Below are 14,098 nucleotides of genomic sequence, written 5' to 3'. Positions count from 1 at the left end.
TCAGCCACCAGCGCTGTATCATCAGCGAACAACAACTGACTCACTTCCCAAGCTCTCTCATCCCCAACAGACTTCATACTTGCCCCTCTTTCCAAAACTCTTGCATATACCTCCCTAACAACCCCATCCATAAACAAATTAAACAACCATGGAGACATCACACACCCCTGCCGCAAACCTACATTCACTGAGAACCAATCACTTTCCTCTCTTCCTACACGTACACATGCCTTACATCCTCGATAAAAACTTTTCACTGCTTCTAACAACTTGCCTCCCACACCATATATTCTTAATACCTTCCACAGAGCATCTCTATCAACTCTATCATATGCCTTCTCCAGATCCATAAATGCTACAGACAAATCCATTTGCTTTTCTAAGTATTTCTCACATACATTCTTCAAAGCAAACACCTGATCCACACATCCTATACCACTTCTGAAACCACACTGCTCTTCCCCAATCTGATGCTCTGTACATGCCTTCACCCTCTCAATCAATACCCTCCCATATAATTTACCAGGAATACTCAACAAACTTATACCTCTGTAATTTGAGCACTCACTCTTATCCCCTTTGCCTTTGTACAATGGCACTATGCACGCATTCCGCCAATCCTCAGGCACCTCACCATGAGTCATACATACATTAAATAACCTTACCAACCAGTCAACAATACAGTCACCCCCTTTTTTAATAAATTCCACTGCAATACCATCCAAACCTGCTGCCTTGCCGGCTTTCATCTTCCGCAAAGCTTTTACTACCTCTTCTCTGTTTACCAAATCATTTTCCCTAACCCTCTCACTTTGCACACCACCTCGACCAAAACACCCTATATCTGCCACTCTATCATCAAACACATTTAACAAACCTTCAAAATACTCACTCCATCTCCTTCTCACATCACCACTACTTGTTATCACCTCCCCATTTGCGCTCTTCACTGAAGTTCCCATTTGCTCCCTTGTCTTACGCACTTTATTTACCTCCTTCCAGAACATCTTTTTATTCTCCCTAAAATTTAATGATACTCTCTCACCCCAACTCTCATTTGCCCTTTTTTTCACCTCTTGCACCTTTCTCTTGACCTCCTGTCTCTTTCTTTTATACATCTCCCACTCAACTGCATTTTTTCCCTGCAAAAATCGTCCAAATGCCTCTCTCTTCTCTTTCACTAATACTCTTACTTCTTCATCCCACCACTCACTACCCTTTCTAATCAACCCACCTCCCACTCTTCTCATGCCACAAGCATCTTTTGCGCAATCTATCACTGATTCCCTAAATACACCCCATATATTTTATTTATATCTATTTTGCTTTGTCACTGTCTCCAACATTTGCGAGGTAGCGCAAGAAAACAGACGAAAGAATGGCCCAACCCACCCACACACACATGTATATACATACACAACCACACATGCAATTATACATACCTATACACCTCAACGTATACATATATATACACCCACAGACATATACATATATACACATGTACATACTTCATAGTCTGCCTTTATTCATTCCCATTGCCACCCTGCAAAACATAAAATAAAAACCCCTTCCCCCTTCATGTGTGCGAGGTAGGGCTAGGAAAACACAACAGAGGCCACATTCGTTCACACTCAGTCTCTAGCTGTCATGTAATAATGCCCGAAACCACAGCTCCCTTTCCACATCCAGGCCCCACAGAACTTTCCATGGTTTACCCCAGATGCTTCACATGCCCTGTTTCAACCCTGTCGACCCCGGCATACCACATTGTTCCTATTCACTCTATTCCTTACACGCCTTTCACCCTCCTGCATGTTCAGGCCCCAATCACTCAAAATCTTTTTCACTCATCTTTCCACCTCCAATTTGGTCTCCCACTTCTCCTCGTTCCCTCCACCTCTGATACATACATCCTCTTGGTCAATCTTTCCTCACTCATTCTCTCCATGTGACCAAACCATTTCAAAAGGCCCTCTTTTGCTCTCTCAACCACACTCTTTTTATTATCACACATCTCTCTCACCCTATTATTACTCACTCGATCAAACCACCTTACACCACATATTGTCCTCAAACATCTCATTTCCAGCACATCCACCCTCCTCTGCACAACTCTATCTTATAGCCCACGCCTTGCAACCATATAACATTGTTGGAACCACTATTCTTCAAATATACCCATTTTTGCTTTCCGAGATAATGTTCTCAACTTCCACACATTCTTCAATGCACCCAAGACTTTCGCCTCCTCCTCCACCCTATGATTCACTTCCGCTTCCATGGTTCCATCTGCTGCCAAATCCACTCCCAGATATCTAAAACATTTCACTTCCTCCAGTTTTTATCCATTCAAACTTACCTCCCAATTGACTTCTCCCTCAACCCTACTGTACCTAATAACCTTGCTCTTATTCACATTTACTCCCAGCTTTCTTCTTTCACAAACTTTACCAAAGTTAGTCACCAGTTTCTGTAGTTTCTCACATGAATCAGCCACCAGCGCTGTATCATCAGCGAACAACAACTGACTCACTTCCCAAGCTCTCTCATCCACAACACACTGCATATTTACCCCTCTTTCCAAAACTCTTGCATTCACTTCCAAACAACCCCATCCATAAAAAAATTAAACATCATACACCTCATGGTGAGGTGCCTGGGGATTGGTAGAATGTTTGCATAGTGCCATTGTACAAAGGCAAAGGGGATAAAAGTGAGTGCTCAAATTACAGAGGTATAAGTTTGTTGAGTATTCCTGGGAAATTATGTGGGAGGGTATTGATTGAGAGGGTGAAGGCATGTACAGAGCATCAGATTGGGGAAGAGCAGTGTGGTTTCAGAAAAGGTAGAGAATGTGTGGATCAGGTGTTTGCTTTGAAGAATGTATGTGAGAAATACTTAGAAAAGCAAATGGATTTGTATGTAGCATTTTTGGATCTGGAGAAGGCATATGATAGAGTTGATAGAGGTGCTCTGTGGAAGGCATTAAGAATATATGGTGTGGGAGGCAAGTTGTTAGAAGCAGTGAAAAGTTTTTATCAAGGATGTAAGGCGTGTGTATGTGTAGGAAGAGAGGAAAGTGATTGGTTCTCAGTGAATGTAGGTTTGCGGCAGGGGTGTGTGATGTCTCCATGGTTGTTTAATTTGTTTATGGATGGGGTTGTTAGGGAGGTATATGCAAGAGTTTTGGAAAGAGGGGCAAGTATGAAGTCTGTTGGGGATGAGAGAGCTTGGGAAGTGAGTCAGTTGTTGTTCGCTGATGATACAGCGCTGGTGGCTGATTCATGTGAGAAACTGCAGAAGCTGGTGACTGAGTTTGGTAAAGTGTGTGGAAGAAGAAAGTTAAGAGTAAATGTGAATAAGAGCAAGGTTATTAGGTACAGTAGGGTTGAGGGTCAAGTCAATTGGGAGGTGAGTCTGAATGGAGAAAAACTGGAGGAAGTGAAGTGTTTTAGATATCTGGGTGTGGACCTGGCAGCGGATGGAACCATGGAAGTGGAAGTGGATCATAGGGTGGGGGAGGGGGCGAAAATTCTGGGAGCCTTGAAGAATGTGTGGAAGTCGAGAACATTATCTCGGAAAGCAAAAATGGGTATGTTTGAAGGAATAGTGGTTCCAACAATGTTGTATGGTTGCGAGGCGTGGGCTATGGATAGAGTTGTGCGCAGGAGGATGGATGTGCTGGAAATGAGATGTTTGAGGACAATGTGTGGTGTGAGGTGGTTTGATCGAGTGAGTAACGTAAGGGTAAGAGAGATGTGTGGAAATAAAAAGAGCGTGGTTGAGAGAGCAGAAGAGGGTGTTTTGAAGTGGTTTGGGCACATGGAGAGGATGAGTGAGGAAAGATTGACCAAGAGGATATATGTGTCGGAGGTGGAGGGAACAAGGAGAAGAGGGAGACCAAATTGGAGGTGGAAAAATGGAGTGAAAAAGATTTTGTGTGATCGGGGCCTGAACATGCAGGAGGGTGAAAGGAGGGCAAGGAATAGAGTGAATTGGAGCGATGTGGTATACCGGGATTGACGTGCTGTCAGTGGATTGAATCAAGGCATGTGAAGCGTCTGGGGTAAGCCATGGAAAGCTGTGTAGGTATGTATATTTGCGTGTGTGGACGTATGTATATACATGTGTATGGGGGGGGGTTGGGCCATTTCTTTCGTCTGTTTCCTTGCGCTACCTCGCAAACGCGGGAGACAGCGACAAAGTATAATAAATAAAATAAATAAATATATCCATTTTGGCTTCCCAAGAAAATGTCTCGACTTTCGCCCCCTCCCCCACCCTATGATTCACTTCCGCTTCCATGGTTCCATCCGCTGTCAAATCCAATCCCAGATATCTAAAACACTTCAATTCCTCCAGTTTTTCTCCATTCAATCTTACCTCCCAATTGACTTCTCCCTCAACCCTACTGTACCTAATAACCTTGCTCTTATTCACATTTACTCTCAGCTTTCTTCTTTCACACACTTTACCAAACTCAGTCACCAGCTTCTGCAGTTTCTCACACGAATCAGCCACCAGTGCTGTATCATCAGCGAACAACAACTGACTCACCTCCCAAGCTCTCTCATTCACAACAGACTGCATACTTGCCCCTCTTTCCAAAACTCTTGCATTCACCTCCTAACAACCCCATCAACAGACAAATTAAACTACCATGGAGACATTACACACCCCTGCCGCAAACCTACATTCACTGAGAACCAATCACTTTCCTCTCTCCCTACATGTACACATGCCTTACATCCTTGATAAAAACTTTTCACTGCTTCTACCAACTTGCCTCCCACACCATATATTCTTAATACTTTCCACAGAGCATCTCTATCAACTCTATCATATGCCTTCTCCAGATCCATAAATGCTACATACAAATCCAATTGCTTTTCTAAGTATTTCTCACATACATTCTTCAAAGCAAACACCTGATCCACACATCCTTTACCACTTCTGAAACCACACTGCTCTTCCCCAATCTGATGCTCTGTACATGCCTTCACCCTCTCAATCAATACCCTCCCATATAATTTACCAGAAATACTCAACAAACCTATACCTCTGTAATTTGAGCACTCACTTTTATCCCCTTTGCCTTTGCACAATGGCACTGTACAAGCATTCCACCACTCCTCAGGCACCTAACCATGAGACATACATACATTAAATAACCTTACCAACCAGTCAGCAATACAGCCACCCTCTTCTTTTAGAAATTCTACTGCAATACCATCCAAACCCGCTGCCTTGCCGGCTTTCATCTTCCGCAAAGCTTTTACTACCTCTTCTCTGTTTACCAAATCATTCTCCCTAACCCTCTAACTTTGCACACCACCTCCACCAAAACACCCTATATCTGCCACTCTATCATCAAACACATTCAACAAACCTTCAAAATACTCATGCCATCTCCTTCTCACATCACCACTTCTTGTTATCACCTCCCCATTAGCCCCCTTCACTGAAGTTCCCATTTGTTCCCTTGTCTTACACATTTGATTTACTTCCTTCCAAAAAATCTTTTTATTCTCCCTGAAATTTAATGATACTCTCTCACCCCAAATCTCATTTGCCATCTTTTTCACCTCCTGCACCTTTCTCTTGACCTCCTGCTTCTTTCTTTTATACATCTCCCACTCATTTGCATTATTTCCCTGCAAAAATTGTCCACATGCCTCTCTCTTCTCTTTCACTAATAATCTTACTTCTTCATCCCACCACTCACTACCCTTTCTAATCTGCCCAACTCCCACGCTTCTCATGCCGCAAGCATCTTTTGCGAAAGCCATCACTGCTTCCATAAATACATCCCATTCCTCCCCCACTCCCCTTATCTCCTTTGTTCTCACCTTTTCCATTCTGTACTCAGTCTCTCCTTGTACTTCCTCACACAAGTCTCCTTCCTAACTCACTCTCACCACTCTTTTCACCCCAACATTCTCTCTTCTTTTCTAAAAACCTCTACAAATCTTCACCTTCGCCTCCACAAGATAATGATCAGACATTCCTCCAGTTGCCCCTCTCAGCATATTAACATTCAAAAGTCTCTCTTTCCAACATCTATCAATTAACACGTAATCCAATAATGATCTCTGACCATCTCTCCTACTTACATACGTATACTTATGTATATCACTCTTTTTAAACCAGGTATTCCCAATCACCAGTCCTTTTCCAGCACATAAATCTACAAGCTCTTCACCATTTCCATTAATAACACTGAACACCCCATGTACACCAATTATTCCCTCAGCTGCCACATTACTCACCTTTCCATTCAAATCATCCATCACTATAACCTGGTCTCGTGCATCAAAACTACTAACACAGTCAATCAGCTGCTCCCAAATCACTTGCCTCTCATGATCTTTCTTCTCATGCCCAGGTGCATATGCAACACTAATCACCCATCTCTCTCCATCCACTTTCAGTTTTACCCATATCAATCTAGAGTTTACTTTCTTACACTCTATCACATACTCCCACCACTCCTGTTTCAGGAGTAGTGCTACTCCTTCCCTTACTCTTGTCCTCTCGGTAACCCCTGACTTTACTCCCAAGAAATTCCAAAACCACTCTTCCCCTTTACCCTTGAGCTTCGTTTCACTCAGAGGCAAAACATCCAGGTTCCTTTCCTCAAACATACAACCTATCTCTCCTTTTTTCTCATCTTGGTTACATCCACACACATTTAGACACCCTAATCTGAGCCTTCGAGGAGGATGAGCACCCCCCGTGTGACTCCTTCTTCTGCTTCCCCTTTTAGAAAGCTAAAATACAGGGAGATGATGGTTTCCAGCCCCCTGCTCCTGTCCCCTTTAGTCACCTCCTACGACACGTGAGGAATGTGTGGGAAGTATTCTCACACTGCTCTTCCCCAATCTGATGCTCTGTACATGCCTTCACCCTCTCAATCAATACCCTCCCATATAATTTCCCAGGAATACTCAACAAACTTATACCTCTGTAATTTGAGCACTCACTTTTATCCCCTATGCCGTTGTACAATGGCACTATGCAAGCATTCTGCCAATCCTCAGGCACCTCACCATGAGTCATACATACATTAAATAACCTTACCAACCAGTCAAAAATACAGTCACCCCCTTTCTAATAAATTCCACTGCAATACCATCCAAACCCGCTGTCTTGCCGGCTTTCATCTTCCACAAAGCTTTTACTACCTCTTCTCTGTTTACCAAATCATTTTCCCTAACCCTCTCACTTTACAGGCCACCTCAACCGAAACACCCTATATCTGCCACTCTATCATCAAACATATTCAACAAACCTTCAAAATACTCACTCCATCTCCTTCTCACATCACCACTACTTGTTATCACCTCCCCATTAGCCCCCTTCACTGAAGTTCCCATTGATTCCCTTGTCTTACACACTTTATTAACCTCCTGCCAAAACCTCTTTTTATTCTCCCTAAAATTTAATGATACTATCTCACCCCAACTCTCATTTGCCCTCTTTTTCACCTCTCACACCTTTCTCTTGACCTCCTGCCTCTTTCTTTTATACATCTCCCAGTCATTTGCATTATCTCCCTGCAAAAATCATCCAAATGCCTGTCTCTTCTCTTTCACTAACAATCTTACTTCTTCATCCCACCACTCACTACCCTTCCTAATCTGCCCACCTCCCACGCTTCTCGTGCCACAAGCATCTTTTGCGCAAGCCATCACTGCTTCCCTAAATACATCCCATTCCTCCCCCACTTCCCTTATGTCCTTTCTTGTCACCTTTTTCCATTCTGTACTCATTCTCTCCTGGTACTTCCTCACAGAAGTCTCCTTCCCAAGCTCACTTCTCTCACCACTCTCTTCACCCCAACATTCTCTCTTCTTTTCTGAAAACCTCTACAAATCTCCACTTTCGCCTCCACAAGATAATGATCAGACATCCCTCCAGTTGCACCTCTAACCTCATTAACATCCAAAAGTCTGTCTTTCGTGAGCCTATCAATTAACACGTAATCCAATAACGCTCTCTGGCAGTCTCTCCTACTTACATACGTACACTTATGGTTCATGGTGAAGTGCCTGAGGATTGGCGGAATGCATGCATAGTGCCACTGTACAAAGGCAAAGGGGATAAAGATGGCTGTTCGAATTACAGATGTATAAGTTTGTTGAGTATTCCTGGAAAATTATATGGGAGGGTATTGATTAAGAGGGTAAAGGCATGTACAGAGCATCAGACTGGGGAAGAGCAGTGTGGTTTAAGAAGTGGTAGAGGATGTGTGGATCAAGCGTTTGCTTTGAAGAAAGTATGTGAAAAATACTTAGAAAAACAGATGGATTTGTATGTAGCATTTATGGATTTGGAGAAGGCATATGATGAAGTTGATAGAGATGCTTTGTGGAAGGTATTAAGAGAGGTAAGTTGCTAGAAGCAGTGAAAAGTTTTTATCAAGGATGTAAGGCATGTGTAAGAGAAGAAAGAGAGGAAAGTAATTGATTCCCATTGAATGTTGGTTTGCAGCAGGGGTGCATGATGTCTCCATGGTTGTTTAACTTTTTTATGGATAGGGTTGTTAGGGAGGTGAATGCAAGAGTTTGGTGAGAGGGGTAAGTATGCAGTCTGTTGTGGATGAGAGAGCTTGGAAAGTGAGTCAATTGTAGTTCGCTGATGATACAGAGCTGGTGGCTGATTCGGATGAGAAACTGCAGAAGTTGGTGACTGAGTTTAGTAAAGAAGAAAGCTGAGAGTAAATGTGAATAACAGCAAGGATATTAGGTTCAGTAGGGTTGAGGGACAAGTTAATTAGGAGGTAAGATTGAATGGAGAAAAACTGGAGGAAGTGAAGTGTTTTCGATATCTGGGAGTGGACGAAGCAGCAGATGGAACCATGGAAGCAGAAGTGAGTCACAGGGAAGGGGAGGTGGCGAAGGTTCTGGGAGCATTGAAGAATGTGTGGAAGGTGAGAACGTTATCTCGGAGAGCAAAAATGGGTGTGTTTGAACGAATAGTGGTTCCAACAATGTTATATGGTTGCAAGGCATGGTCTATAGACAGGGTTGTGCAGAGGAGGGTGGATTTGTTGGAAATGAGATGTTTAAGGACAATATGTGCTGTGAGGTGGTTTGATCAAGTAAGTAATGAAAGGGTAAAAGAGATGTGTGATAATAAAAAGTGTGGTTGAGAGAGCAAAAAGGGTGTATTGAAATGGTTTGGTCACATGGAGAGAATGAGTGAGGAAAGATTAACAAAGAGTATATGTGTGTCAGAGGTGGAGGGAACAAGGAGAAGTGGGAGACCAAATTCAAATTGGTGGTGGAAGGATGGAGTGAAAAAGATTTTGAGCGATCAGGGCCTGAACATACAGGGAGGGTGAAAGGCATGCAAGGAATAGGGTGAATTTGAGTGATGTGGTATACCAAGGTGGACGTGCTGTCAATGGATCGAACCAGGGCATGTGATGCATCTGGGGTAAACCATGGAAAGTTTTGTGGGGCCTGGATGTGGAAAGGAACTGTGGTTTCATTGCATTGCACATGACAGCTAGAGTGTGAACCAAATGTGGCCTTTATCATCTTTTCCTAGCATTACCTCGAATGCACGTGGGGGAGAGGGTTGCCATTTCATGTGTTGTGGGGTGGCGATGGGAATGGATGAATGCAGCAAGTATGGTTATTTTTTCATTATATTTTGTCACTGTCTTCTGCATTAGCGAGGTGCAAGGAAACAGAAGAAAGAATGGTCCACCCCAACCACATATACATTTATACACATACACATCCACACACGCACATATACATACCTATACATTTCAATGTTTTTCTTTCATACTACTCGCCATTTCCCGCATTAGCGAGGTAGCGTTAAGAACAGAGGACTGGGCCTTTGAGTGAATATCCTCACTTGGCCCCATTCTCTGTTCCTTCTTTTAGAAAATCTAAAAACAAGAGGGAGGGATTTCCAGCCTCACGCTCCCTCCCCTTTTAGTCGCCTTCTACGACACGCAGGGAATACGTGGGAAGTATTCTTTCTCCCCTATCCCCAGGGATAACATTTCAATGTATATATATATATATATATATATATATATATTTTTTTTTTTTTTTTATACTTTGTCGCTGTCTCCCCTCTCGTTTTTTTTTTTTTTTCCAAAAGAAGGAACAGAGAAGAGGGCCAGGTGAGGATATTCCCTCAAAGGCCCAGTCCTCTGTTCTTAACGCTACCTCGCTATCGCGGGAAATGGCGAATAGCATGAAAAAAAAAATATATATACATATAAAGACATTCACATATATATACACATGTACATAATTCATGCTTGCTGCCTTTATTCATTCCCGTTGCCACCCCGCCACATGTGAAATGACAATCCCCTCCCCCCACACACGTGCAATGTAGCTCTAGGAAAAGACAACAAAGGCCACATTCGTTCACACTCAGTCTCTAGCTGTCATGTATAAAGCACCGAAATCACAGCTCCCTTTCCACATCCAGGCCCCACAAAACTTTCCATGCTTTACCCCAGACGCTTCACATGCTCTGATTCAATCCATTGACAACACATCGATCCCAGTAAACCACATCTTTCCAATTCAATCTATTCCTTGCACGCCTTTCACCCTCCTGCATGTTCAGGCCCCGATCGCTCAAAATCTGTTTCACTCCATCCTTCCACCTCCAATTTGGTCTCCCACTTCTCATTCCCTCCACCTATGACACATATATCCTCTTTGTCAATCATTCCTAACTCATTCTCTCCATGTGACCAAACCATTGCAATACACCCTCCACTGCTCTCTCAACCACACTCTTTATATTACCACACATCTCTCTTGCCCTTTCATTACTTACTCGATCAAACCACCTCACACCTCAAACATCTCATTTCCAACACATCTACCCTCCTTCGAACAACCCTATCTATGGCCCACGCCTTGCAACCATATAACATCGTTGGAACCACTATTCCTTCAAACTTACCCATTTTTGCTTTCTGAGATAACGTTCTCACCTTCCACACAATCTAAAAGGCTGCCAGAACTTTCACCCCCTCCCCCACCCTGTGACTCACTTCCACTTCCATGGTTCTATCTGCTGCCAAATCCACTCCCAGATACCTAAAACACTTCACTTCCTCCAGTTTTTCTCCATTCAAACTTACTTCCCAATTGACTTGTCCCTCAACCCTACCATACCTAATAACCTTGCTCTTATTCACATTTACTCTCAGCTTTCTTCTTTCTCACACTTTACCAAACTCAGTCACCAGCTTCTGCAGTTTCTCACCTGAATCAGGTATCAGCACTGTATCATCAGCAAACAACAAATGATTCACTTCCAAGCCCTCTCATCCACAACAGACTGCATATTTGCCCCTCTCTCCAAAACTCTTGCATTCACCTCCCAACAACCCCATCCATAAACAAATTAAACAACCACGGAAACATCACAAACCCCTACCACAAACCAACATTCACTGAGAACCAATCACTTTCCTCTCTTCCTACTCGTACACATACCTTACAGCCTCGATAAAAACTTCTCTGCTTCCAGCAACTTGCCTCCCACACTATATACTCATAATACCTTCCAAAGAGCATCTCTATCAACTCTTATCATATGTCTTCTGCAGATCCATAAATGTTGCATACAAATCCATTTGTTTTTCTAAGTAATTCTCACATACATTCTTTAAAGCAAACACCTGATCCATACATCCTCTAACACTTCTGAAACCACACTGCTCTTCCCCAATCTGATGCTCTGTACATGCCATCACCCTCTCAATCAATACCTTCCCTTATAATTTCCCAGGAATACTCATCAAACTTATACCTCTGTAATCTGAACACTCACCTTTATCCCCTTTGCTTTTGTACAATTGCACTATGCATGCATTCTGCCAATCCTCAGGCACTTCACCATGAACCATACATACAGACATTGAATATCCTCACCAACCAGTCAACAACACAGTCACTCCCTTTTTAATAAATTCCACAGCAATACCATCCAAACCTGCCGCCTTGCCCGCTCTCATCTTCCGTAAAGCTTTCACTAACTCTTCTCAGTTTACCAAATCATTCTCCCTGACCCTTTCACTTCGCACACCACCTCGACCAAAACACCCTATATCTGCCACTCTAATATCTAACACATTCAACAAACCTTGAAAATACTCACTCCACCTCCTTCTCACATCACCACTGCTTGTTATTACCTCCCTATTTGTCCACTTCATCGATGTGCCCATTTGTTCTCTTGTCTTATGCACTTTATTTACCTCCTTCCAAAACATCCTTTTATTCTCCTTAAAATTTAATAATACCCTCTCACTCCAACTCTCATTTGCCCTCTTTTTCATCTCTTGCACCTTTCTCTTGACTTCCTGCATCTTTCTTTTATACATCTCCTAGTCATTTGCAGTATTTCCCTGCAAAAATCGTCTAAATGCCTCTCTCTTCTCTTTCTCAAAGATATGTACATGTGTATATATGTTTATGAATTTATTCTTTTTGTCTACATTTTTGTAAGTCAGATGACAAACATTACAGCTGTTGCCAACAGATCAAGTTCTGAGAACAGTCACTGCTGCATCTCAAACAAAAAAGAGAAATAATTTAATGTATTTTCTTAAACCAAACCTCTAAAGAGTTCCCATAATTACATCTCTAACACCATGGCCACATCCAGAGGATGAAAGCAGGTGACAAAAACAATGAAATATCTACAATTTCTTTACATATATGCTTACCCTTACCCCTTAGGAAGGTAGCTGACGAACTGTGCCTTCAAAGAAAAGTTCTTGCTTTTCTCCTCCTGTTCCTACATTTAGAAAAGTTTTTCAAAATAAAAGAACATTTCTGGCCCCTACACTCCCACCTCTTTTACCCACCTTCTATAACAAGCAGAATATACAGGTGTAGTATTCTTTCCTCCCTATCCCTACTGATAACACCTGTAATAAACTTTAAAAATAGAGTAAATCTTCACTCCTTGGAAATGTATGGTTTTGCCTAGGTGGGCTGCTCATTCTCACATCTTTACTTAATATCACTCATAACTCCACTTTTCTTTATTTCTATACTTCTGGCCATGTTTGAGATATCCATTCATGTACTAGCTGTAAGCTATCTATTCATTACAGCCTCATAGATATGTTTAAGTTGATAAAGGTGAGCAACTAAAATACACTTTTACCAATATGATTATAAAACTATCCTACATACCTTCAATCAGTACATCCAAAATATCTAGGAGTTATTACAATTTCCCCATACATAGAAAAGTTTTTCAAAATAAAAGAAAATTTCTGGCCCCTACACTCCTACCTCTTTTACCCACCTTCTATAACAAGCAGAATATACAGGTGTAGTATTCTTTCCTCCCTATCCCTACTGATAACACCTGTAATAAACTTTAAAAATAGAGTAAATCTTCACTCCTTGGAAATGTATGGTTTTGCCTAGATGGGCTGCTCATTCTCACATCTTTACTTAATATCATTCATAACTCCACTTTTCTTTATTTCTATACTTCTGGCCATGTTTGAGATATCCATTCATGTACTAGCTGTAAGCTATCTATTCATTACAGCCTCATAGATATGTTTAAGTTGATAAAGGTGAGCAACTAAAATACACTTTTACCAATATGATTATAAAACTATCCTACATACCTTCAATCAGTACATCAAAATATCTAGGAGTTATTACAATTTCCCCATACATAGTTGTATGTTCTAAAGGAGACAATCACATAAACATGTCAATGTCAGGTGGACAACTAAAAGCTATAGGGAAGACCTTGCATGCACCATCCTCCTCTAAATGCATGGTCAAGTATACATACTGTATGAAAATCATTACTTACATCTAGTTCCTCTGAAGTATTAGAGGTTGTGGTACTTGATGAAATCTTCTTTTCCCTTGGTATCTGAATATTTTTGTACCATGGTTTTATGACTCCTTTTGTTGTCCGAAGTTGTGAATGAAAATCTCTATCATCATCTGGACCCTAAAAAAGTAATGAGTTTAAATCTTCTTGAGCTGTTTTCCCATTTTCTAAAAAATTCCTACCTAATACAAAGGTTACCTTCATAAATTACAGCTAGCATTAACTGATAATT

General features: G+C 41.8%; 1 protein-coding gene across 1 annotated transcript in view; it reads right to left on the bottom strand.

Moving 5' to 3' along the window:
• The window catches only part of LOC139762511 (uncharacterized), an 854,543-nt gene that overhangs the window by 59,110 nt on the left and 781,335 nt on the right, over positions 1 to 14,098 (bottom strand). Inside the window, exon 24 of the mRNA XM_071687495.1 lies at positions 13,843 to 13,986. Coding sequence (XP_071543596.1) covers positions 13,843 to 13,986 — 144 coding nt within the window. The remainder of the gene's footprint in view (positions 1 to 13,842; positions 13,987 to 14,098) is intronic.

The sequence above is a fragment of the Panulirus ornatus genome, chromosome 3, assembly GCF_036320965.1.
Source record: "Panulirus ornatus isolate Po-2019 chromosome 3, ASM3632096v1, whole genome shotgun sequence".
NCBI classification, from domain to species: domain Eukaryota; kingdom Metazoa; phylum Arthropoda; class Malacostraca; order Decapoda; family Palinuridae; genus Panulirus; species Panulirus ornatus.
This window is presented reverse-complemented; position numbering and strand designations above follow the sequence as displayed.